Source organism: Saccopteryx leptura, chromosome 3 (genome assembly GCF_036850995.1).
Source record: "Saccopteryx leptura isolate mSacLep1 chromosome 3, mSacLep1_pri_phased_curated, whole genome shotgun sequence".
NCBI lineage: Eukaryota > Metazoa > Chordata > Mammalia > Chiroptera > Emballonuridae > Saccopteryx > Saccopteryx leptura.
Genome location: NC_089505.1, coordinates 204,619,889 through 204,646,376, shown reverse-complemented (window position 1 = coordinate 204,646,376; position 26,488 = coordinate 204,619,889). Strand labels below are relative to the sequence as shown.

Sequence of the window (26,488 nt, the reverse complement as noted above, 5' to 3'; positions counted from 1 at the left end):
AGTACAAACTGGCAGCGACAAAACAGTCACAGGGATGTGAAGTACAGCACAGGGAATAGGGTCAATAATGTTATAATCACTATGTATGATGCCACATGAGTACAAGACTTATTAGGGGGAACACCTTGAAAGTTATATAAATGCCTAACCACTATGCCGCACATACAAAATTAATATAATGTTGAATGCCAATTGTCGTTTAAATTTTTTTAAATTAAAAATAAGTACAGATCACCAAAGAATAGGTTCATGACATTTGTGTGCAAATAAGTTTTCTCTGAGCAAATGATATGTTTATGCCTGTTTAAAAAACAAGCAGCCTCTCATGTCAGATGCATTCATCATTCCAACTATCAAGCAGCCTCTGGCCACTCCTCTGTCCAACATCTGTCCCAGCCAGCAAGCTAAATCAGCAACACAGTACCTCCGGAGACCCTGGGGCCCCCAGGGCCAGAGTTCAGATTCTGCATAGTCCTACCACTCCCTTCTTAGAGTAGACAAGATGAGCCATTAAAGAAAGCAAAAAACATCCCATTTTCCAGGTTTGTTCATCCAGACCTGAATTCCATCATGTTTACAGATATACTAAATACCTGCAAAATCAGGAACTTGAAGAAATATACATAGTCATACAAAAGAAAAGCCTCCTTCCAGAAGTTTTATTTCCACAAAGTACCAGAGTCTATTAGAATCTCATTTATTTTAAAAATCCTTGTTTCTAACCTAAACAAAGTCCTGATCCTATGCAAAACACCACCAAAACCACAAGCTCTCAAGATCAGCAATAAGTCGTGTTAGGCAGTGTGTCCAGCCTAATAGTAGTGTGAAACACCTTGCAGAGATGGGAAGTATAGTACTTCTATGGTGCAGCAGTAGCATATAGAGCCCACAGGTTTGGGAGCATCCAAACACATTGTTTAAACTGTCACCTTTCCCTAAGTCTAGAGTCAGGCAGGGTAACCAACACACAATGCTTTATTTTTTTTTTTCCAAGTAAGAGAAGGGGAGATAGAGAGACAGACTCCCGATCTATTTTTAGTACCTGAGGCAGAGGCTCCACAAAACTATCCTCAATACCCAGGGCCAGTGTACTCGAACCAATTGAGCCATGACTGGGAGAAGAAGGAGGTGGTGGGGAGAAGCAGATGGGAGCTTCTCCTGTGTATCCTGACCAGGAATCAAACCCGGGACATCCACATACCGGGCTGACGCTCCACCACTGAGCCAACCAGCCAGGGCATGCAATGTTTTAAATTCAGAGACATCCCTCAATCTCATTTGTTCATTGACTGCTTGTCTCATGAGCCCTGACCTAGGCAAGCCCAGGGTTTCAAACCAGCAACCTCAGCATTCTATGTCAACACTTTATACACTGCGCCACCACAGGTCTCCCAATCTCATTTGAATTCATAGCTCTTCCTTCATCTATCAAACATTTTAATTACTGACATTAATTACATTCATTAATTAATTATAAGTAACACACCTGAACTCCACCTTCTTCCCCTTAACACCCTATTGTGTTATAATGCCTTGAGGGTAAGACTTCTCAATCACAAGCATCTCTGCTGTGCAAATATGGACTTTCCATAAATACCGTTGAGCGCTGCTGACTGACAAACTTTATAGAAACAAAAGACAAAGTACCAGAGCTCTGCTACCAACAGCTTGACAAGACAGATGACCACACAGCTTGCAAAATGAGGGTACCAAGTAGCCTTAAGCAAATATTTATGCGCAGATTAAATAAGGTAAAGTGGATAAAAGCACAATAAAAAGTACAATACAATATGCAAAATTACTGTATTATCGTATCACTGCAGAGCTAATAAGCAATAAATATTGTGTAGGTTTGTTTGTTTAATAGGAAGATTAGAAAAAAAAGGCATTACAAGCTGGCAATCCTTCCCTGGAAAAAATGATGACAGATAATTATAAGTAATAAAGACAGAGGTCAATTGTAAGCAAAGGCCAAGTCTTGAAGTGAGCAGTTTCCCTACATAGTTCATTAAAGACAGCTTTTCTCTATTTCTGAGCAATCAAAATTTATGTGCCCAGCCCCAACCATCTTCTCCTCTTCCCCTTCCCTTTCTCTCCTCTCTCAGGTCTTCCCTTTCCCTTGCTAGGTGTGGCCAGCTCCAGGGACACAGGGGCTTAAGGGTTTATTCCTCACAGGTATTTGCTGGAGCCAGAGATTTGATACCAAGATGGCAACAGGAAATCCTGAACCCAAAGTGGCCCTGAAGAAGCAGATCCTGAAATGCTAACCATTCTCAGCTCATGTAACACACCACTGATGAGATGCATCTACCACCTATATAAAATAAATTTGAACTTATAGAAAAGAAAGACTCTATAGTCAGAAGATAACTAAGCAGGGGTTAGTGTGGGCAAAATGGGTGAAGGGGGTCAAAAAGTAAAACTTCCAGTTATAAAATAAAAAAGTCCTAGGGATTTAATGCACAGCACGGTGCCTATAGTTAATAATACTTTAGAATATATATGCAAGTCACTAAGAAAGTAAATCTTAAAAGTTTTCATCACAAGAAAAAAATTTGTGATTATGTACACTAGACTTAATGTGATCATTTTGCAATATACATAAATACCAAATCATTATGTTGTATACCCTAAACTAACATCCTGCTGTATGTTTATTATATCTCAATTTTTAAAAAAAGACTAGGGACAAATAGAGTCCTTTAGAATCTGACCTTTGAGGGCCACAAAGAACCATAGAAATGAGAGGATCCAGTCTCTTCATTTGACAGGTAAGAAATCTGAGACTGGAGAACGCTGATGACTCAGGCATTACAAAGCACCGGGAGTGAACTGCATTATGTGAGACTAGAGCCCACATACAGCTTCCAATGATTTTATGATAACAAATAAAGAAAGACAGGCTAATATCAACTAAGCACAGAGGCTGCCAAGCACTGTTCCTGGTACTTCAGATCCATTCTTTTCCCCCAATCATAACAATCTGTATTAATTAGGTAGTATTAGTTGCATTTAAATAAAAGGAAAGTAAGGCCAAGTTCATACAAGTAATAAGAACAAGATTTCTTTCCTTTTCTAACTCCTATTAAATCTATTCTTTTCCCCGCCAACACTTAAATAAATTACATACATATGAAATTGAGAACATGTTAGAAAAATCCACCAAAGCCAAATTAACTTTAAGCATTCCACTCCATATCCTAGATATGAAAAACAAAACCACATGAAATCCATAAGAAATAGCAGTAAATCTAAAAATGCTCCCAATCAATTCTAATTCTTCTTCTTTTTTTTTAATGACTTACAATGCCCCCTAAATAAGCTTCAGTTCTCAACTGTCCACTCATCCTTAATGGAAAGAAGAGTGAGTGTCAAGAGCCAGGCGAGGTTGTTCAGGAAGCAGAGGACCCATGGCTGTGGGCTGCAACCCAGCAAACTGAGTACAGTCCTAGCTAGTCAAGTCCACAGAGTCCAGAAGAAATGAGAATCAGATGCAAAACTCAACAGTCTCCTCCAAAAATTAAATACAGAATTGTCATATGATCCCGCTATCCCACTTCTGAGTACATGTCCAAAAGAACTGAAAGCAGAGATTTGAACAATTATTTGCACATCTATGTTCACAGTAACCCAAAAGATAGAAACAACTCATTAAAGCACCCATAGATGGATGAGTGGGTATGCAAAATGTAGTCTACACATACCAAGAAATGTTATTTCAACCTTCAAAAAAAAAAAGGAAATTCTGACCCACGCTACAACATGGATGAACCTTGAGACTACTGGGCTAAATGAAATGAACCAGTCACAAAACGACAGATACCATATGAGTCCACTTACATAAGAGACCTAGAGCAGTCAAGTTCATAGGGACAGCAACGAGGATGGTGGTTGCCAGGGCTTAGGGAGAATGTGGAGTTAGTGCTCAAGAGGAGCAGGGTTTCAGTTTGGGAAGATGAACAAAGCTCTGGAACCACAGGGTGATGATGACTATATGACACTGGGAACAAACATAATATCACTTAACAGCATACTTAAAAATGCTTAAGTTGGTAAGTTTTATATTATGTATATTGTACCACAATTTTTAAAAAAAAAATAAAACAACAGTCTCAACAGATACCAGCCTAGCACAAGAGGATGGGGAGCAAGTCTGGAGGAGCTAAGGTGGGCTGGGGGGTGAGGCAGCCATGGGAACTCATGTTTCAGGAGTCACTTCGTCCTTCTAGAAAAGGTTAAACCCAGTAAAGTGAAAACAGAGTGAGAGCCTCTCTGCCTCAGATCAGTCCAGCTCCTCATCTGTAAATAAAGGCCTAGGGGCTGGTGGTCTCCAAAATCCCAGCTCCAACATGCACCCTGACATGACCCTCAGAGATGTGACAACCAGCAGTCCCAGCAGTGAGACAGGGATCATCCTCGTGATTAGAAGACTTGAACCCACAGCTGCTGAGTTATTTTTAACTAGGAAAATTAATCCACTTCATTCCAGTCACCTACAGAAGGCGGCTGAAGTGTTTCACAAATGGGAAAGCACAGGGCAGGCTATGCCAACACTTCACTGAGTGTTGTACTGCTGACACCCAGATGGTATCCTTACCCGAAGCCCAAGGCAGAGCCTCGAAAAGCCCCAAACCAAGCTGTACTCACAGGTACTCTGATGAGAAAAAGGAGGCAGAAAGACTTCAACAGGGCAGACGTTGCTTACTTCAGCTCTTTTGGGCCCACAACAGACCTTTGCAGGCAATGTACCTAAAGCAGGCAAGAACTTAAGAAGTGTGGCTCAAAAGCCCTAAGTTCCTTGACTAAGTATCTCCATTTTTAAGAGCTAGGACTACAAAAGCCAACTTCTTATATTGTGGTTAAAAACAACACAAAATGTTTGATTAAGTAAATTTAATTGTTTTTATTAAGGTTAAAGTGATACCCAGGCTAATGTGTTTAAGGAGATCTGCAGTACACACATGAGAATTCCAGTCCTAGATTAATTACTAACATAGGTAATAAGTAAAGTTGCTATAGATTACTAGAGTAAGCAATTACAAGAGCTCCTGTAGATAAAATACCAGTGTAATTAAATTACCAAAGTAGGAAATGACTAGTTGCTCTACATTAATTACCAAAGTAAAATAATTACTAGAGTGGAGGTGCCCTAGATTAATTCTAGAGTAAGTTCCATGAGGGCAGGTCTTTGTTTTGGTCACTGCCTAGAAAACAGCGAGGTGCAAGAAGGCACATGGGAAATACCTGTTGAATAAACTTGTTTTCCAAAATCTTCATTCTCCTAAAACTCAAATGTTTAGTGACCACAATCAAGGCATAACCTAACGCGTAATATGTATCCATGGTATTAAAAAGTGCTATGTCAAAGTCGCTTAGAGCTTGCAGGAGGTGGGGAAAACATATATATATCAATATATATACATTGCCTATCCTGAAGATGGCAACTGGGACCCCCGGAAACCTCAACTCTCTAAAAACCAGGTTACAATCCAATTAAAAGAAGGGCAGAGGATCTAAGTGGACATTTCTCTAAAGAGGACACACAGATATTCAACAGACACATAAAAAGATGTTCAATGTCACTGATCAACAGAGAAATAAAATCAAACCACAACAAGATATCACCTCACATCTATCAGAATAAATCAACAAACAACAAGTGATGGTGAGGATGTGAAGAAAAGAGAACCTTTGTACACTGTCTGTGGAAATGCAGATTGATGCAACCACTACAGAAAGCAGTATTAAGGTTCCTCAAAAATTAAAAATGAAACTGCCTTATGACCCAGTAATTCCACTTTTGGGTATTTTTCCAGAGAAATCCAAAACACTAATTCAGAAAGATATATGCACCCCAGTGTTCACTGCAGTGTTATTTGTACTAGCCAGGATATCAAAGTAACCTAAGTGCCCATCAGTAGATGAGCAGATAAAGATCTTCCTATACAATGGAATATTACTTGCCATAAAAAAAGAAGGAAGGAAGGAAGGAAAGGAGGGAGGGAGGAAGGGAGGGAGGGAGGGAGGAAGGGAGGAAGGGAGGAAGGAAGGAAGGGGAAAGAAAGAAAGAAAGAAAGAAAGAAAGAAAGAAAGAAAGAAAGAAAGAAAGAAAGAAAGAAAGAGAGAAAGAGAGAGAGAGAGAAAGAAAGAGAAAGAAAGAAAGAAAGAAAGAAAGAAAGAAAGAAAGAAAGAAAGAAAGAAAGAAAGAAAGAGAGAGAAAGAAAGAAAGAGATCTTACCATTTGCAACAATATGGGTGGACCTACAGGATATTACACTAAATAAAATAACCCAGATGAAAAAGACATATACCATATGACTTCAACTATATATGAAATCCAAAAAATAGACAAATAGGACTTTAAAATAAAGGATATAGTAAGAGATAAAGAAGGCCACTACATAATGATAAAGGGAGTAATCCAACAGGAAGATATAACTATTGTAAATATCTATGCACCTAATATAGGAGCACCCAAATATATAAAGTAGACTTTGATGATGGATTTAAAGGGCGAGATCAACAGCAATACTATAATAGTAGGGGATTTCAATACCCCACTAACATCACTAGATAGATCCTCAAGAAAGAAAATTAACAAAGAAACAGCAGACTTATTGGAAACACCAGATCAACTCGATTTAATTGATATCTTCAGAACCTTTCACTCTAAAGCAGCAGAATATACATTCTTTTCAAGTGCTCATGGTACATTCTCTAGGGTAGACCACATGTTAGGGCACAAAAGTGCTCTCAACAAGTTTAAGAAGACTGAAATTATATCAAGCACTTCCTCCGATCACAACAGCATGAAACTAGAAATGAATCACAACAGAAAAGCTCAAAAATTCTCAAACACATGGAAACTAAATAGCAGGTTGTTAAATAATGAATGGATTAAGAATGAGATCAAAGAAGAAATAAAAAAATTCCTAGAAACGAATGACAATGAGCATACAACAACTCAAAATTTATGGGACACAGCGAAAGCAGTGCTGAGAGGGAAGTTCACAGCACTACAGGCACACTTTCAGAAGCTAGAAATAGCTCAAATAAACAACTTAACCCTGCATCTAAAAGAATTAGAAAAAGAACAGCAAGTAAAGCCCAAATGTAGTAGAAGGAAGGAAATAATAAAGATCAGTGCAGAAATAAATGACATAGAGGCTAAAGAAACAATACAGAGGATCAATGAAACTAGGAGCTGGTTCTTTGAAAAGGTAAACAAGATTGATGAACCTTTAAGTAGACTCACCAAGAAAAAGAGAGAGAGGATTCAAATAAATAAAATTAGAAATGAGAGAGGAGAAATAACAACTGACACAACAGAAATACAAAATATTGTAAGAAAATACTATGAAGAACTGTATGCCAAAAAACTAGACAACCAAGATGAATGGACAAATTCCTTGAAGCATACAATCTTCCAAAAATCAATCTGGAAGAATCAGAAAACCTAAACAGACCAATTACAACAAATGAGATCGAAACAGTTATCAAAAAACTCCCAACAAAGAAAAGTCCGGGGTCCGATGGCTTCACAACGGAAGTCTACCAAATATTCAAAGAAGAACTATCTCCTATCCTTCTAAATCTATTTCAAAAAATTCAAGAGGAAGGAAGGCTTCCAAGCTCCTTTTATGAGGCGAGTATAATTCTGATTCCAAAACCAGGCAAAGACAAAACAAAGAAAGAAAATTATAGGCCAATATCTCTGATGAATATAGATGCTAAAATCCTCAACAAAATATTAGCAAACCGGATCCAACAATATATGGAAAAAATCATACACCATGATCAAGTGGGATTTATTCTGAGGAGGCAAGGCTGGTACAATATTCGTAAATCAATCAATGTGATTCATCACATAAACAAAAAGAAGGAGAAAAACCATATGATAATTTCAATAGATGCAGAAAAAACATTTGATAAAATCCAACACCCATTCATGATCAAAACTCTCAGCAAAGTGGGAATACAGGGAACATACCTCACATGATAAAGGCCATCTATGACAAACCCACAGCCAACATCATACTCAATGGGCAAAAATTAAAAGCAATACCCTTAAGATCAGGAACAAGGCAGGGGTGCCCCCTTTCACCACTCTTATTTAACATGGTCCTGGAAGTCCTAGCAACAGCAATCAGACAAGAAGAAGAAATAAAAGGCATTCAAGTTGGAAAAGAAGAAGTAAAACTATCATTATTTGCAGATGATATGATATTGTATATAGAAAACCCTAAAGTCTCAGTCAAAAAGCTACTGGACCTCATAAATGAATTCAGCAAAGTGGCAGGATACAAAATTAATACTCAGAAATCAGAGGCATTTTTATACGCCAACACTGAACAGTCAGAAAGAGAAATTAAGGAAACAATCCCCTTCACAATTACAACCAAAAAAATAAAGTACCTAGGAATAAACTTAACCAAGGAGACTAAAGACTTGTACTTGGAAAATTACAAAGCATTGATAAAAGAAATCAAGGAAGATACAAACAAGTGGAAGCATATACCATGCTCATGGTTAGGAAGAATAAACATCATTAAAATGTCTATATTACCCAAAGCAATCTATAAATTCAATGCAATACCAATTAAAATACCAATGACATACTTCAAAGATATAGACCACATATTCCAAAAATTTATATGGAACCAAAAGAGAACACAAATAGCCTCAGCAATCTTAAAAAAGAAGAATAAAGTGGGAGGTATCACACTTCCTGATATCAAGTTATACTACAAGGCCGTTGTACTCAAAACAGCCTGGTACTGGCATAAGAACAGGCATATAGATCAATGGAACAGAACAGAGAACCCAGAAATAAACCCACAGTTCTATGGACAACTGATATTTGACAAAGGAGGTAAGGAAATACAATGGAGTAAAGACAGCCTCTTTAACAAATGGTGTTGGGAAAATTGGACAGCTACCTACAAAAAAATGAAACTAGATCACCAGCTTACTCAAAAAAATAAACTCAAAATGGATAAAAGACTTAAATGTAGGCCGTGAAACCATAAGCATCTTAGAAGAAAACATAGGCAGTAAGCTCTCGGACATCTCTTGGAGCAATATATTTGCTGATTTATCTCCACGGGGAAGTGAAATAAAAGACAGGATAAACAAATGGGCCTATAACAAACTAAAAAGCTTTTGCACAGCTAAAGACAACAAGAACAGAATAAAAAGACAAACTACACAATGGGAGAACATATTTGACAATATGTCTGATAAGGGGTTAATAACCAAAATTTATAAAGAACTTGTAAAACTCAACACCAGGAAGACAAACAACCCAATCCAAAAATGGGCAAAACTGATGAATAGACACTTCTCCAAAGAGCACATACAGATGGCCAATGGGCATATGAAAAAATGTTCAACATCACTACTCATTAGAGAAATGCAAATTAAACCACAATGAGATATCACCTCACACCAGTCAGAATGGCACTTATCAACAAAACAACACAGAATAAGTGCTGGCGAGGATGTGGAGAAAAGGGAACCCTCCTGCACTGCTGGTGGGAATGCAGACTGGTGCAGCCACTGTGGAAAACAGTATGGAGATTCCTCAAAAAACTGAAAATCAAACTGCCTTTTGACCCAGCTATCCCACTTTTAGGAATATACCCCAAGGACACCATAGAACGGCTCCAAAAGGAGAAATGCACCCCCATGTTTGTGGCAGCGTTGTTCACAATAGCAAAGATCTGGAAACAGCCCAAGTGTCCATCAGAGGACGAGTGGATTAAAAAGCTTTGGTACATATATACTATGGAATCCTACTCAGCCATAAGAAATGATGACATCGGATCATTTACAATAATATGGATGGACCTTGATAACATTATACGGAGTGAAATAAGTAAATCAGAAAAAAACTAAGAACTATATGAATCCATACATAGAAGGGACATAAAAATGAGACTCAGAGACATGAACAAGAATGTGATGGCAACAGGGGTGGGGGGTGGGGGGGAGGGGGGATGGGGTGAAGAAGGAGACAGGGGTTGGGGGAGGGGAGGGGCACAAAGAAAACCAGATAGAAGGTGACAGAAGACAATTTAACTTTGGGGGAGAGGTATACAGCACAATCAAATGTCAAAATAATGTAGAGATGTTTTCTCTCAACATATGTACCCTGATTTATCAATGTCACTGCATTAAATTTAATAAATAAATTTAAAAAAACAAAACCCAAGATTAAAAAAAAAAAAAGAAATCCAAAAAACAAAAGTAATGAACTAACATAACAGAAACAGAATCATAGATACAGAGAACAAACTGTTGGTTGTCAGAGGGAAGGAGGGTTGCGGGGCTGGGTGAAAAAGTGAAGGAATTGAGAAGTACAAACTGGTAGTCACAAAATAGTCCCAGGGATGTCAAGTACAGCATAGAGAGTACAGTCATTAATAATGTAGTAACTATGCATGGGGTCACATGGGTACTCCACTTATTAGGGTGATTAGTTCATATATTACAAAATTGTCTAACTATTATCCTTGAAACTTATATAAAATAATATTGAATGTCATTATAATTGAGAAAATTTAATTAATTAATTAAAATCAGGTTACAAAATGGTTGTTTCAACAAGAAAATCAATGGCCATGACTGGTTAGCTCAGTCAAGAGCATCCATCCCAAAATGATAAGGTTGTGGGTTCGATGCCCAGTCAGGGCACACAGAGGGAGCAACCAATGAATGCATGACTGAGTGAAACAGCAAATGAATGCTTCCCTTCTCCCACCTTCCTTTCTCTCTCTGGCTCTCTAAAAATCAATCAACCAATTAATTAATTAATTAAGCCCTGGCCAGATAGCTCAGTTGGCTGGAGCGTCATCCCAAAGTACAGAGGTTGCCAGTTTGATACCCCACTCAGGGCACATATAAGAGCAGCTCGATGTTCCTCTCTCTCCCTGCCTCTCTCTCCCTGCCTCTCTCTCAAAAAAAGAAAAAAGAGAGAGAGAGAGAGAGAGAAAGAGAAAGAATGCTACTACATTTCCTTAGGAAAACATCCCTACATCCCACTCTCTGGGGCACACATTTATTTTAAATACTATAAAACGGACTCAGTACTGTAATTCAGGATAGTCACAACCTTTATAATTTACTGAAATAAAATTTAATCTCATATTTTCCTTCTAGAAATAAATTTTATTTTTTGAATCCTGACAACATATTTGTAACAAAAAATGACATGCATTTATAAAGCAGAGAAATGAAGTCTGATTATCCAATTCGCAGCAGCAGTTAGTTGCCCCAGACAAGGCAGTACAGGGGTATCCAACACACAGGCACCTCTTGACCCCAAATGCCAAGTGAGTCACATCATCCAATGCCTAAGCTGCCATGGTCTCTTCAAGGAACTGCCCTTGTAAGGTGTCCTTGGGTTCCACCTAAATTAGTTAGTCCTTTTGGTGGTCAGTCACAGATTTTTTCAGGCATTTTTCCCCCCAGTATTGAATACTTAACATCATTTCCAAAAGCAGACTTTCTGGGAAAATTCTCCTGCGGTCCCCCTCACCGGGATTCAAATCCTGTGCCCTGCCCATCTTAAGGCCCAGCAGCTCTTCCACAAGTCCACAGCATATACAGCCCACCACTCAACACTTTATTTGCTGACAAGCAAATTTGTAGCAACACCACCAAACCCTACCTTGGCAGAGCTGCCCTTACATGCCGTCCTTACCTCCTCACCACCCAGCCAGTGTCCAGCCCACTCTCCACTCCCACATCACAAGTACCTGCACCAAACTGCTCTCGCTGAGCTTGCCAATGTCTCATGAACCTTTCCCGTTCTACAGTGAAGAGCTGATGCCTCTTCCCTCCATCCTTCTGAATATACTTTTCTCTTGGCTTCCAGGAAAATATTGTGTGATTTCCTCCTGTCCCTCAATTATTTCTCAGTCCCCCATGTAGTTTCCTCCTCTACAGGCCTTACTAGACAGCTCACAGGCACATCAAACTAACTTGTCCAAAACAGGCTCTCAGAGGCCACAGCACTTTTGCATATACTGCTCCCTCTGCTCAGAAGACTTTCTCCCACTTTTCAGCTAACTAACACTATGCCACACAGCTTGCAGGTCTCAGCTGAGATCACAGGTCCTCAAAAATGGCACCCTGACATTCCAAACTAAATGAGTTTCCCCGTTATTCCCTCTCACAGTCCCCTGCACTTACCACAATTTACAATTTTGTATTTTCTGGTTCAATATCATCCATCACTACCACTAGCACCTCCACTGTTCTCAACTGTAAGATTCACGAGGACACAGGGCCTGATACTGTTGATTGATATGTTCTCTTGGCTTTTCAGCTTCTGTAAATGCAAATAATTAAATGGAATTTGCCACTATATAGAAAAAAATATTACTGATTGAAGTACAAATACTTCCACAAAGCAAAAACTGTTATTTATTTATTTATTTATTTTGTATTTTTCTGAAGTTGGAAACGGGGAGGCAGTCAGACAGACTCCCGCATGCGCCCAACCAGGATCCACCCGGCATGCCCACCAGGGGGCAATGCTCTGCCCATCTGGAGCGTTGCTCTGTTGCATCCAGAGCCATTCTAGTGCCTGAGGCAGAGGCCACAGAGCCATCCCCAGCGCCCGGGCCAACTTTGCTCCAATGGAGCCTTGGCTACGGGAGGGGAAGAGAGAGACAGAGAGGAAGGAGAGGGCGAGGGGTGGAGAAGCAGATGGGCGCTTCTCCTGTGTGTCCTGTCTGGGAATCCTGCACGCCAGGCTGACGCTCTACCACTGAGCCAACCAGCCAGGGCCAAAACTGTTATTGTTATTACTATAGTTATTACTGTTATGCAGGTTGAGAAACTGAGACCCTCTGAGGATTGGGTTACAGTCACAGCACCACATTTCTGAGGCCACAGGAGAGACAAAAGTCATAAACTTTTATCTCGAAACTGCTGCCTCACTAGACAACAAAAAAAATCCGGAATAGATATCTTTTAATTTTAAATGAAAGAACCTGACTAAATTAGATACATTTCTGAAAATAGCTTTTAAGCTCTATGAAATTGACACTGCCCACACAAGCTAAACATTTTGAAGGCTATAAATATAGTTCACTGGAAGGACAAATATCTGAAAGAGGGCTGGTCCAGGGGTCAATAATGACACACTGTCTCAGTGCCTCTCCTGATCCCCTTCACCCACATACAGCTGATAGCCAGAAGAAAAGGCCACGCTCTCCCAAACTTTATGTTCCATGTATTTTTTTATCAAAGTTACACATGCATATAAAGAAGCATGTGGCCCTGGCCGGTTGGCTCAGCGGTAGAGCGTCGGCCTGGCGTGCCGGGGACCCGGGTTCGATTCCCAGCCAGGGCACATAGGAGAAGCGCCCATTTGCTTCTCCACCCCCCCCCCTTCCTCTCTGTCTCTCTCTTCCCCTCCTGCAGCCAGCCGAGGCTCCATTGGAGCAAAAATGGCCCGGGCGCTGGGGATGGCTCCTTGGCCTCTGCCCCAGGCGCTAGAGTGGCTCTGGTCGCGGCAGAGCGACGCCCCGGAGGGGCAGAGCGTCGCCCCTGGTGTGTGTGCCGGGTGGATCCCGGTCGGGCACATGCGGGAGTCTGTCTGACTGTCTCTCCCCGTTTCCAGCTTCAGAAAAAAAAAAAAAAAAAGCATGTAATGATACAAGGCTCATGAGAAACCCAACAGTCCCTTCACTCCTCCCTACTCCTACTTCTCAGATCCCCAAAGGCAACCTCTTCCCATTCTTAACTGATTTTTTCTGGACTTCATATCTCCAAAGAACACGTTTATATTACCAGTTCTTGAATTTTTTAGTTTAGGCATTAGCTGTCAATTTCAAAGCTAAAGAATTTATCTCTCATTCATTCACCAAGACCACCACCCACCACCCACACCTCACATAAGCAATAATTCTAGTTAGATCACTAGTCAGTATTTTTTCTTTCTTTCTTTCTTTTCTTTTTTTTTCTTTCTTGGAGAGAGACAGATAAAGACAGACAGACAGGAAGGGAGAGAGATAAGAAGCATCAATTTTTCGTTGAGGCTCCTTTAGTTGTTCATTGATTGCTATCTCATATGTGCTTTGACCGGGAGCTACAGCAGACCAAGTGACCCCTTGCTCAAGCCAGCGACCTTGGGCTTCAAGCCAGTCACCATGGGGTCATGTCTATGATCCCATGTTCAAGCCAGTGACCCCATGCTCAAGCTGGTGAGACCACGCTCAAGCTGGTGAAACCGCACTCAAGCCAGATGATCCCACAAAACTTGGTTCTTTGCATCTCAGTTGGATGCTCTATCCACTGTGCCACCACCTGGTCAGGCACTACTCAGTATTGACATTATTATGATTATGTTAACTTTGAGAGTTGAACTTTATAGTAAAACTATGAAACCTTTCCTAATCAACACAACTTTTCCCTAAATTAACAAACTGTCCTGGAATTTTGGGCCTATTAAGCTTTCTATGTATCAGTAATATGTGTACAAATCCCACCAACCCACCCACTGTGCACATCTTTCTTCAATCGGTGCCAGAACACCAGTGTTCAATCAATTTCTCTTCTCCTGGGAGTTGTCCAATCTGGTCTGAGGGATCCCTCAGGTACATCTCAGGATCGCCCTTTGCCATCCTGCTGGAGACACCCTTCTGCAGATTTCTGCTTAAACAGATAACAAAAGCCCTGGCCAGTTTGCTCAGTGGAGAGAGCGTCAGCCCGACGTATGGACATCACGGGTTTGATCTCTGGACAGGGCACACATGAGAAGCAACCATCTGCCTCTCTCCTTCTCCCTTTCCACCTTCTCTCCCTCTTCCCCTCCCTCAGCCAGTGGCTCAACTGGGCCAAGTGTTGATCCCAGGTGCTAAGGATAGCTCGGTTGATTTGAGCATGGACCGCAGCAGGGGGTTGCTGGGTGGATCCCAGTTGAGGTGCATGCAGGAGTCTGTCCATCTCCCTCCTCTCTCTTAAAAAAAGAAGTAAAAAAAATAGGAAGCAAATAATAAAATCTGGCTGAACAACAGACTCACCAAATGTTAAAAGGTATTAATGACTCAGATTCATAGAGCTGCATTCGCCGGCTGGTGATGTAGTGGGGAAATCCTTCAAGGTCAGTGTGTGGTCATTTACATAAAGGTTACCAAGGGTGGCTCTAACTGCTGGGTAGCACAGCCAGAAACTACCACCAGTCCTCACAAGCACGCAGGGCAGGTGTGAGAAACAGTCCTTGTTCCTGTTTTCTGCATAATTTCCATTTCCAAGATGATGCAAAAACATTTCTCAACCTCAAAGACTCACATGTATCAATTCTACTTGGATATCACATATTGTTCCAGGGCTGTAGGCACAGTGGTACCTGACCCAGATATGGGACCTCTCTTCTGGAGCTCATGTGCTAGTTTGCTCAAAAGAGATAAAGCCACAAAGAGTGACAGTGATGAATGCTGTGAAGGAAAAGTAGAGGATAGGAGGAGAGAATCGGGGGGGAGGGAGGGCACCTGAGTGAGAGGGGACAGCGGGTGAAGGTCCTGAGAGACAAGCATGCCTGACACACTGGAAGATCTGTGCTGAAGAGCAGAGGTGAAGAAGCAACCTGAGGCCCTGGCTGGTTGGCTCAGTGGTAGAGTGTCGGCCTGGTGTGCAGGAGTCCCGGGTTCGATTCCCGGCCAGGGCACACAGGAGAAGCGCCCATCTGCTTCTCCACCCCTCGCCCTCTCCTTCCTCTCTGTCTCTCTCTTCCCCTCCCACAGCCAAGGCTCCACTGGAGCTAAGTTGGCCTGGGTGCTGAGGATGGCTCCATGGCCTCTGCCTCAGGCGCTAGAATGGCCCCAGATGGGCAGAGCATTGCCCCCTGGTGGGCGTGCCGAGTGGATCCCAGTCAGGCGCATGCGGTAGTCTGTCTGACTGCCTCCCTGTTTCCAACTTCAGAAAAATACAAAAAATAAATAAATAAATAAATAAATAAATAAAAATAAATAGAGGGGAGAATCTGGGCTGAAAATATCAGATTTACTACTTTCATTTTAAATAAATTCTTCTCTTATCCAGTACCATCAGAATGTGGAGTCAAGATCATAAAATCCTATCCATTCACAGCTAGTAAATGAAAAGTTACATGCCTCTCAATCATTTTCAGCTCTTCCTAAAGAGTCCCAATTAAGCCAAAATGGCTAGCTAGCCTCTAGTACCTATATCTGGGGGGTGATATTCAGTCTTTGAAGTTTATGCTGCTTATTTTTAAAAAAATATTTTACTTATTGATTTTAGATAAAGAAGAAGAAGAAGAGAGAGAGAGAGAGAGAGAGAGAAAGTGAGGGTGGAGTAGGAAGCATCAACTCATAGTAGTTGCTTCTCTCATGTGCCTTGATCAGGCAAGCAAGCCTGGGGTTTCAAACCAGCGACTTCGGTGTTCCAGGTCAACACTTTGTCCACTGCGCCACCACAGGTAAGGCCTACACTGCTCATTTTGAGTGCTTCAGAGAACACAGGGGGAGAGAGAGGGCAGTGATGCTGTGTGTTCTGTCCACCACCTCCTAAATGCTAACTTTCCCCCCTCTTTGTTGTCCCAGACCTGACTGAACTGTTATTAGAAATATTCCCATGGGCTGGGGACATAGCCAAGTGAACACTGTAAAACTTGACTTGCTGCCCTTCCAGAGCAGCAAAATCACTCCTGTCAAGGGAGCATTGGGAACATAGCACTGTATTCAGCCACACCATGTTCTAACTAGAGTAAAAAGTGGCTGCCTCCCACTACTGCCCCTGAGCCCAGGATTCCTTTCTCCAGACAATCCCAGAGGATGGTAACAGAGGTTCACTGAGGAGCTGGTGCCATGATGCTTCCCATCAAAGGAGGAGAAGGTCTCTGTTTCCCATCCCCTACCTCCAGCTTTCCACAGCAGTCAGACTACCAGGAAAACAGGAAGCTGATAAGAGAGAGGGAACGTTCCTATTCCATGTGATCACCTCAGCCTCAGTCAGAAAAGGTGGGTCTCCCTTCCCACACAACATTTAAGAAAAAAGTGAAAACCATCATTCAAGCACATATTCATCCACCTATTCATCCTACAAATGTTTTTGAGAATATACCATATGCTAGGCACCTTCATAGGTAAAATGCCGGCCCTCATAGAACAAAAAAATTAGTGGAGAGAAACAATAAACAAAATAAACTGTACATGAGGCCCTGGCCAGGTAGCTAAGTTGGTTCGAGTGTTGTCCTAAGATGCCGAAATTTCGGGTTCAATCCCCAGTCAGTGACATATAAGAGTTAACCAATGATGGGATGAATAGGTGAAACAACAAATCAATGTTTCTTTCTCTGTCTCTCTCCTTTCCTCTCTCTAAAAATCAATAAATAAAAAATATGTCAATATATAATTTGTACATTAAAAAGTAAGAGGGTTATTGAGGGGAAAACTGGAGATGTATATAGGAAATGTGTGTGTGTGTGTGTGTGTGTGTCTGAGTGTGTGCGTCTGAGTGTGTGCCTGCGTGCGCTCATGTGCAAGTAGGAGGACCAATTATAATCCTCAACTAAACAAAAACATATTTCTGAAGGTAGGCAATTTTTAATCTTGTCAGAGTACTTTAACTGCCAGTGGAGACCCCATATGTTTAAGCTTCTACCATCTGATTACAAATTCAGCATTGCAATAAAAGAAGGGAGATACTTCTTCATTACTGTTCCTTTATATTTTATTTTCATCTACTCTTAACCATTTCTACCTGCTTCTCTCCAAAGAAAAACCAAGAACGGATCAAATGTGCATCATCTCAGTATCCACTATTTTCTTAGATAAATTCCATCTAAGTTTTATACCGTTAAAATAAATTGCTGAGACTGATCAGTGGTGGCACAGCAGCTAGAGTGTCGACCTGGGATTCTGAGGTCCCAGATTGGAAACACCAAGGTCGCTAGCTTGAATGCAGGCTCACCAGCTTGCGTGCAGGGTTACCAGCTTGAATGTGGGATCATCGACAAGATTCCATGGTCACTGGCTTCAGTCCAAAGGTTGCTGGCTTGAAGCCCAAGGTCGCTGGCTTGAGCCAAGAATCATTTGACTTGAGCAGGGGTCACTAGCTCAGCTTGAGCACCCTGGTCAAGGAACATAAGTGAAGCAATCAATGAACAACTAAGGTGCAGCAACTATGATGCTTCTCATCTCTCTCCCTTCCTCTCTCTCATCTCTCTCCCTTCCTCTCTCTCTCTCTCTCTTGCTAAAAAAAATTTTTAAAGTCATTAAAATGCTGAAAATCTGCCAAATTTAAATTCTAAAATTTCTGAAAACTGCCACCAACATGTAGCTGTCCTCTGTGTCACAGAAGTTTTGATTTTACATTTAAAAGCAGCCCCATTAGGACCAGGGGATGTGGTAACTCGGATGTTCAGTCCTTTAGCCAGGAAGCATGTTACTTGCTTCTGGCTAAAGGCCCAAAAGTAAAGTATCCAGCTGCCCGGGAGCTGTCATTCTTTTACAGCCAACAGGAAGTTCTCATAAAGCAAACTGTTATAAAGCCAAAGTCACAGATACAATGACAACATGAGACCTGCTTGATTTTGGAATGCAACATGAGGGGGACCATCTCATTTTGAGTTCATCTCAGATGGACTCTGGACAACAGAGCTAGGCTCTCTGGATAGGAAGCTGGCTGAATCTCTGTCAGGCATATGATCTGAGGCTTTGCCCTCCCTGTCTGGATCTGTCTCTCTTGCTAGATAAATAATCTGAAGTCTGTCCCAAAGCAGCTGCACAGGCATCCTACACAGTCAGCATATGGTGAACTAAGTAAAATGTTCCTTCTGGTTTCCCATTTCACAAATCTTCAAGTCCTGTCCTCACCTTCTATGAAAGGACACCATTTATAGGCCATGTATTGTGCATAAGGAACAAAAAATTAAGATACAATGATCTCAGGGGTCAGGAGGACAAACCCCTCCTCTGGCCTCTTCGCTTCTGATGGGCCTCACAGAGTGCCATTAATTTCCATTTCCCAAGAGCTCTGGCATTAATGAATCTGTGCTATTCAGAGGCCTAACAAGGCCTCTATGGCTTCCTGCCTCTTACTCTAACTCCCTCCCTCAAAGCTTAAAACAGCTCCCAGAGCAGGTTCACTAGCTGCCCAAACTGCCGCCACCGCTGACCATGACGACAGATCACCCTACTACCCTTTTCAACCCCCACCTATTGCTAGAATCTCAAAGGAGTCTGCCCTCCTTAACGAATCCATCTGCCAGCTTTCCCCTCCTGAATCTAAAGTGCAGAAGAGTAACTCCCTTTGCACTTGGTTCTGCAGGTTCAGGGCCCATTGATTGATCTGATCACATTTTCCCACACTTTACTTAGCAGGAGGGCCTCCACTGAATAAGCAGACAGCAGTGTCACCAACAAGTAGCCCAGGGCCCCATACTTGGTCCCTTGACCTTTCTCTGGCATTGGTCTTCTCTGTATAAGAAGGATGTGATGGGGCCCTGGCCGGTTGGCTCAGTGGTGGAGCGTCGGCCTGGCGTGCAGAAGTCCCGGGTTCGATTCCTGGCCAGGGCACACAGGAGAAGCGCCCATCTGCTTCTCCACCCCTCCCCCTCTCCTTCCTCTCTGTCTCTCTCTTCCCCTCCCGAAGCCGAGGCTCCATTGGAGCAGGGATGGCCCGGGCGCTGGGGATGGCTCCTCGGCCTCTGCCCCAGGCTCTAGAGTGGCTCTGGTCGCAACATAGAGACGCCTCGGAGGGGCAGAGTATCGCCCCCTGGTGGGCGTGCCAGGTGGATCCCGGTCGGGCGCATGCGGGAGTCTGTCTGTCTTTCCCCATTTCCGGCTTCAGAAATTAAAAAAAAAAAAAAAAGAAGAAGAAGAAGAAGAAGAAAAAAAAAGAAGGATGTGATGGGAAGATCTAAGATTCAGATTCCAAAATCTGAAATTCCATTGAAGTACCCTAGGTACAACTGAAACGGGATTATCAATTGTTCCTCCAATGGCACCTGTAAACAAGTGTCCCAGCTAATGCTAACTGGCCTCAGTTTCTCCAAATGTAACACACACAACAGTATAGTGATTACCAGAGGGAAAGGGGGTGGGGAGGTAGAAGAGGGAAAAGGGTTAAATGTTGACTGAAGGAAACTTGACTTTGGATGGAGAACACACAATATAAGTACAGGTGATGTGTTATAAAATTGTAAACTTGAAACCTACACAACTTTATTAACTAATGTCACCTTGATAAATTCAATTTTAAAAAATTTAACAGTGTTCCAAATGCTTGATTTTCAATCAGGTTTGGATAACTTTTAGGGGGAAACGTTTTTTATAAATTTTACAAGCCTGAGTTTCGTCCTACTTCATTCCTTGGAAGAAATGGAAAGGCGTGTAGGAAACTGACCTGATCAATTTCGCTACTAAAGCTTGGGACTTGCACTGCCTCGGCTTCTCATCCAGGTGTGGAGTCCATCCCGGTCCGTCTTGGCCACAGTCCCCGACTGCCAAGGCCTACGAGATGCGCTACGCCACTGGCTGACCCTGCATCCCAGGCCGCGCCACCAGGGGCGCGTTCAGGTGGCGGAGGCAAGGCAAGCCCGGGACGCACCCACTGCATCTGCCCAGACAGCCCTCGATCCCTCAGGTCACGCTCCAGCTGGCATTTCTCCCCCAATTCCTGAGCCAAGTCTGGCCTCCAGGAGGAGGTCACTAGGCCGGTCGCACCTGCCTCGCCTGGAAAATGGACGAGCCCGCAAGTCCCTTTGCCACTGCTTCGACAGGGGCTTACAAGAGAAACGGGAAAGGAAAACGCGCCCGGGCAAGGCCGTCCCAATCGGCGCCTCCCGCAAACTCGCAACCCGCAATGCGACCCCGCGGACCCACGTGGAGCCAGGTTTGGGGCTGGGCCGCCGCACCCGCCCGCCAGCCCAGCGCGTCCTCACCGGTGAGGCGGCCACCGCCCTCGCCGTGCCCCCGGCGCCGCTGCAGGATGAAGTAGCAGCTGCTCTTCTGAGTCACCCACAGCTTCAGGGCATTCTTCAGCAGCACCTCCTCGGGCTTGAGCCACATCGCAGCTGTCCGGCCGCGCCCGCGGGTCCCGGCTCACATCGCTCTGGCCGCGCCAGGCGGAGCCTGCTCGGGAGGAGGCGGCGGGGACCGAAACCAGCCGGTGAGCTGCTCCGAGTGTCCCGGAGACCGGCCGCACAAGCAGCCGCCCCGCAGCTCCTGCACCATCCAACCCCGCGCACAAGGCCGGGCAGGCCCCGCCCCAAGCCCGCCCACGGCCACCCCAACCCCGCCTTCTCGCGTTGGCCTCGGCCTCGCACAGCTCTAGCGGAGGGAGGAAATCCCGTCCCCACGGCCAGGCCGCCTCCCTTCCGCGGCACTGGCGGGACGCCGCGGCTGCTCGGCCGGCACCTCTAACTAAGGCCCGCGGGGAGAGGGAGAGAAGACTTCTCGTACTCACGGCTGCAGGTTGCGGGACCTCAAGCACTGATCTTTGGGGAAACTGCACGCCAGAAACCCCACGAGTGCTTGTAATAACATAGCACTTAAAATAACAAAACACATTGTATTTAAAATGAAGAACAATCCTTTCCCGATATTTTACACGCTGAACACACGTTGTCCATGCTCTGATAAGGAAGGGATCCAGGGAGCTGCTGAAGAGGCGGTGACGTCGTAGGACCCTGAGGCAAGTGTCAGACTAAGCTCAACACTGGATGCCCTTCTGGGCACAGAAAATATGGGTCGACACCTACGGGTAGCCACCGCAGGAATAAAACAAGTCACATTTGTCCTCAGCACTGAAGAACCTGGAAACGTGGGGTAGGTGAGAGTAAGGAAAACCTATTAGGGAATATAGAGGTAGAGTTTTAAAAATATTTCCTCAAAGCTGGTGTAGAAATAGACACAGGGTAGCTGGCCTTGAACAGGCTTGGGGGCCTCCAAGCCATCTCTGCAGAAGGCAGTGAAATACAACACCAAAGCAAAAGAGAGTGAAACAGGCTACTAAGCCAAGGCAAGTGGGATAGGGAAATGAGACAGACAGTTAAACAGTTTAACAGCCAAGCAGTTTACAGCCATCTAGTAAATGGCAAAATCTTGTCTTTCCCAAACCAAGGACACTTAAAAGTATGAAAAAGAAGGAAATTTTACCTTTTGCGACAACATGGATGAACCTGGAACCTATTATGTTAAGTGAAATAAGCCAGGCAGAGAAAGAAAAATATCATATGACCTCACCCATTTGAGAAATCCAAGGAACAATGTGAACTGAGGAACAGAATTGAGACAGAGGAGAGATCAAAGGGACCAGAGGGAAAAGCGGACAGAGGAAAAGGAAATGATAGGAAGGGATCAGAAAAGGGAAAGAGATTGGTGAAATTATACACACATAACACAACGTTATAGAGAGCAGAATAGCAAATCCTGGAGGGAAAGGGGTAGGACGTTGCGGGGAGGGGGAAATGGAGGATGTTGTGGGGGGCACCAGGGAGAAGGGGATGCATTCAGGGGGACACTAGAATCTATGTAAACACAATAAATTAAAATTTTAAAAAAGAGTAAATGGTCTACATTTCTCCCCAATCAAAGGGTAAATATCTTAAATCATCCAACTCAGGGAGATAGATAAAATTGCTGTAGGGGAGGAGGGAAGGAAAGGTAGAAGAGAGTATAGGGGGATAAATGGTGACGGATGGAGACTTGACGGGGAATGGTAAATACACAATACAGTGTACAGATGATATGTTGTAGAGTTGTGCACCAAAAAACCTGTATAATTTTGTTAACCAGTGTCACCCCAATAAATTCAACAAAAAGGAAAGAAAATCCAATCAGTGCCATTTATACCAACCATACCCACAGACAGATAAAATCAGGGCAATAAAACATACTTTGTTTTTTGTTGTCGTTGTTGTTGTTTTTAATTCAATGAGAGGAGGGGAGGCAGAGAGACAGACTCCTACATGTACCCCAACCAGGATCTACCCAGCAAGCCCACTAGGGTTTGCCCCCCTAGTGGGTGCTGCTCTGCTCTGGGGCATTGCTCTTGTTGCTCAGCAACCGAGCTCTTCTTAGCGCCAGAGGTGGAGCCATCCTCAGCACTTGGGGCCAACTCACTCCAATCGAGCCATAGCTACAGGAGGAGAAGAAAGAGAGAGAGAAAGAGAGAGAAGTGTGTGTGGTGGGAGAGAAGCAGATGGTCATTTCTGTGTGCCCTGAACCCAGGACATCCACATGCTGGGCTGATGTTCTGCTGAGCCAACCAGCCAGGCCCATAAATCTCACTTTGTACCCTGGCCAGGTAGCTATGTTGATTAGAGCATCATCCTGATATATCAGGTTTGCAGGTTTGATCCCAGGGCACATATAAGACTCAACCATCATCTGACAAGGCAGTGGCGCAGTGGATAGAGCATCAGACTGGGATGCCAAGGACCTAGATTCAAGACCCCAAGGTTGCCAGCTTGAGCGCGGGCTCATCTGGTTTGAGCAAAAGCTCACCAGCTTGGACCTAAGGTCGCTGGCTCGAACAAGGGGTTACTCCATCTGCTGAAGGCCTGAGGTCAAGGCACATATGAGAGAGCAATCAATGAACAACTAAGGTGTCACAATGAGCAACGAAAAACTAATGATTGATGCTTCTCATCTCTCCGTTCCTGTCTGTCCCTGTCTATTCCTCTCTCATCTGTCCCTGTCTATCCCTCTGACTCTCTCTGTCTCTGTAAAAAATAATAAATAAAATAAAATATAAAAAAAGAATTAACCATCGAATGCATAAATAAGTGGAACAACAAATTGATGTTTTGTTTTCAAAAAAATCAATAAATTTAAAAACATTAAATCTCATTTTGGCACACTGGCATAAAGCTGATAAATACTGTATTAAGATCCTTCCCAAGCCCTAGCTGGTTGGTTCAGTGGTAGAGCATCGGCCCAGTGTGTGGAAGTCCTGGGTTTGATTCCCAGCCAGGGCACACAGGAGAAGCGCCCACCTGCTTCTCCACCCTTCCCCCTCTCCTTTCTCTCTGTCTCTCTCTTCCCCTCCCACAGCCAAGTCTCCACTGGTGCTGAGGTTGCCTTCATGACCTCTGCCTTAGATGCTAGAATGACTCCGGTTGCAGCTGAGCAATGCTCCAGATGGGCCAAGCATCGCCCCCTGGTGGACATGCCTGGTGGGTCCCAGTCTGGCACATGCAGCAGTCTGTCTCTCTGCCTCCCTCCCACTTCTCACTTCCAAAAATTACCAAAAAAAAAAAATCCTTCCCCTAAGAGTTCCCCTAAACTCCTAGCCTTTGAAATGCTCAAGACCAAGGCCCCAGCACACTCCTCTCTCTCAGGAGCATTCCTGTGCCTTTCTCTTGTCCTCTTCATTCTCCCAGGAACATTACCTTCGTCTTTCTCTCGCCTAAGCTCTAAGGGCTCTTCGTTTGCTTCTGTAAGCTTTTGCCTGAGTCTACACTACCCTGCTGGCTTACTTTTACTACCTCTTTAACTTTATAAACTTTCTCTTATAATTTCAGTTCTTGGATCTGAATTCTTTTCTTTTTTTTTTTTTTTTTTTTTTGCCAAACTCAAGAACTGAGACCTAATTTTACTGCCAACATCGTCAGTAACAAGAAGAAAAGAAAAACACCAAAATGTCCCTTGGGTTTTGACAAAGGTATCTGTTGGGCAAATGAGTTTGTAAAATCTGTATTTTCTGGTTTGCTCACTTTTATTGTTAAAAATGGCACTGCCCATGTGAGTGGCTGTTGCCCAGGTGATGCTGTTAATTGCTTTCTGCTTGGGAAGGGGCTTGGTTATGCTAATGTGTGCTGGAGGGGGGCTTTAATGCCAAAAAGTTTTAAAAGGAAGAGCTAGGAAGCTATTTTGGGAAAAGACCACAGTGTTGCAGGGAGAGAGGCCACATGGTGGCAAAGAGAAAGCACAAGATGGAGGGGGAGCTGAACGGGAACAGAGGTGAGGGGCTTTGTAAGCTCCGCTGAACTGGTGAAGTGGGAGCCTTTGATTCTAGGAAAAATTGGAAAGATTCTCCTGGTTGTGGAACAGAACATGTGAGTGGGTTTTGGTGCCTCGTGTGTTTGTTTTTTACTCGTTGACCAGTACAAGTCTAGAATAAAGGATGGCCCACCAGTTCTTGGCTCCATTGTTTCATTACCATCTGTCCAAATCAAATGTGAACCTGTGCCGGGGTCCAGCCCCAGGGGGGAACCAGGGGTCCCACAGGAAGAGACGGCATCGGCGAAATTCGAGTGAGAGAGCCGAATTCTTTTCTTTCTCTTTATTCTCTAGTTAGCATTTACTGCCAGGCATCTCTGCTAAATGCTGGTCTAGCTTTCTTTTTATGTACACACACTAAGTTACAATCACATGGTATTTTGAATACATCATTGTTTTAGTTTCACTGTGGTTACATATTTCCAGATAACAGTTAATTCATATCTATAAACTACAAATCAGGTGGTAAGTTATTCAAAGTACAGTTATACAATAACTTGAATAGTAATAACAATATTGGTACAAACTTCTAAAAGATTAGTACTAATTAATAACTCTATTTTACTGTTGTTGTGAGTCAAGGGCGCAGAAAGAGATAGCAGACGAAATCATCAAGGACTAGCAAAAGGACCACCGCTTGCTCAGGCAAATGGCCTTGAGTTCATGCAGTGTCCTAATTCTTTTCTCACGAGACTACAAAAGGCTTGCTATTTAAGAAACTGACATAGTATTAAGAGTAACTTTTACTTAAAGATACATAGAGTGCATCTGCAAGATAGCTAGTAGCAACATAATATCAGAAGGCATTTAGTTGCTATTGCTGCTATGAATCCCACCACATTCCTCTCCTTATTCTTGGAAAATACAAAAATCTCAAGAGAATGTTTTACTGAGAAAAGCCCAGCAACTGCCTTCAGTGACAAAACAAGTCTTTTAACAAAACATTCTTTACTTGCCAGCTGCACTCCTATCCAAGGCCACGCAACAGGCCACTCCACTACACTTTACCTAAGATTCTAATGTCTAGTTAAACTTTATTCATTTACTATATTCATACACTAGTTAAGTTCTAACTATTCTTTCTAACATGATTAATAAGAAGAAATTCTCCTACAAACTTAACCCTTTATGAGGGATATCATAGCCAGCCTCTTATGTTTATGAGCCCAGTTCAAGGGGCTTACAGGCTTTTCTGTGGAACTTACACCTTCTGTCTCATTTCCAAAGAAATTACTACAAATCTACAGGGAAAGCACGGTACTATTATCCCTGTGCTACAAATAATAGCACACACCCAGAAAAGGGGGGATATAAGGCCAGATTAATTCAAAAAGGTCAAAGGGGGAAGTATCGTTGTGCCTTTCCTTTTGCGGTGACTTTGTCACCCCGCAGCCATTGGTCTTCTCTGCTGTGACTTTGTCAATCAGCAGTTTTTGATCTTCTTCTGCTGTGACCTTGTCAGCCAGCAGTTGTGGGTCTTCTCCTGCTGTGACCTTGTCAGCCAGCAG

At 43.2% G+C, this 26,488-nt stretch overlaps 1 protein-coding gene across 4 annotated transcripts in view; it reads right to left on the bottom strand.

Moving 5' to 3' along the window:
* TBC1D8 (TBC1 domain family member 8) overlaps positions 1-21,208 on the bottom strand; it is a 180,867-nt gene extending 159,659 nt beyond the window's left edge. For all 4 annotated transcript variants that reach the window (XM_066377211.1, XM_066377212.1, XM_066377213.1 and 1 more), the window contains exon 1: positions 20,918-21,208. In XM_066377211.1, coding sequence (XP_066233308.1) covers positions 20,918-21,044 — 127 coding nt within the window. In that variant the 5' untranslated portion in view covers positions 21,045-21,208. The remainder of the gene's footprint in view (positions 1-20,917) is intronic.
* Between the last annotated feature and the right edge of the window lie 5,280 nt (positions 21,209-26,488).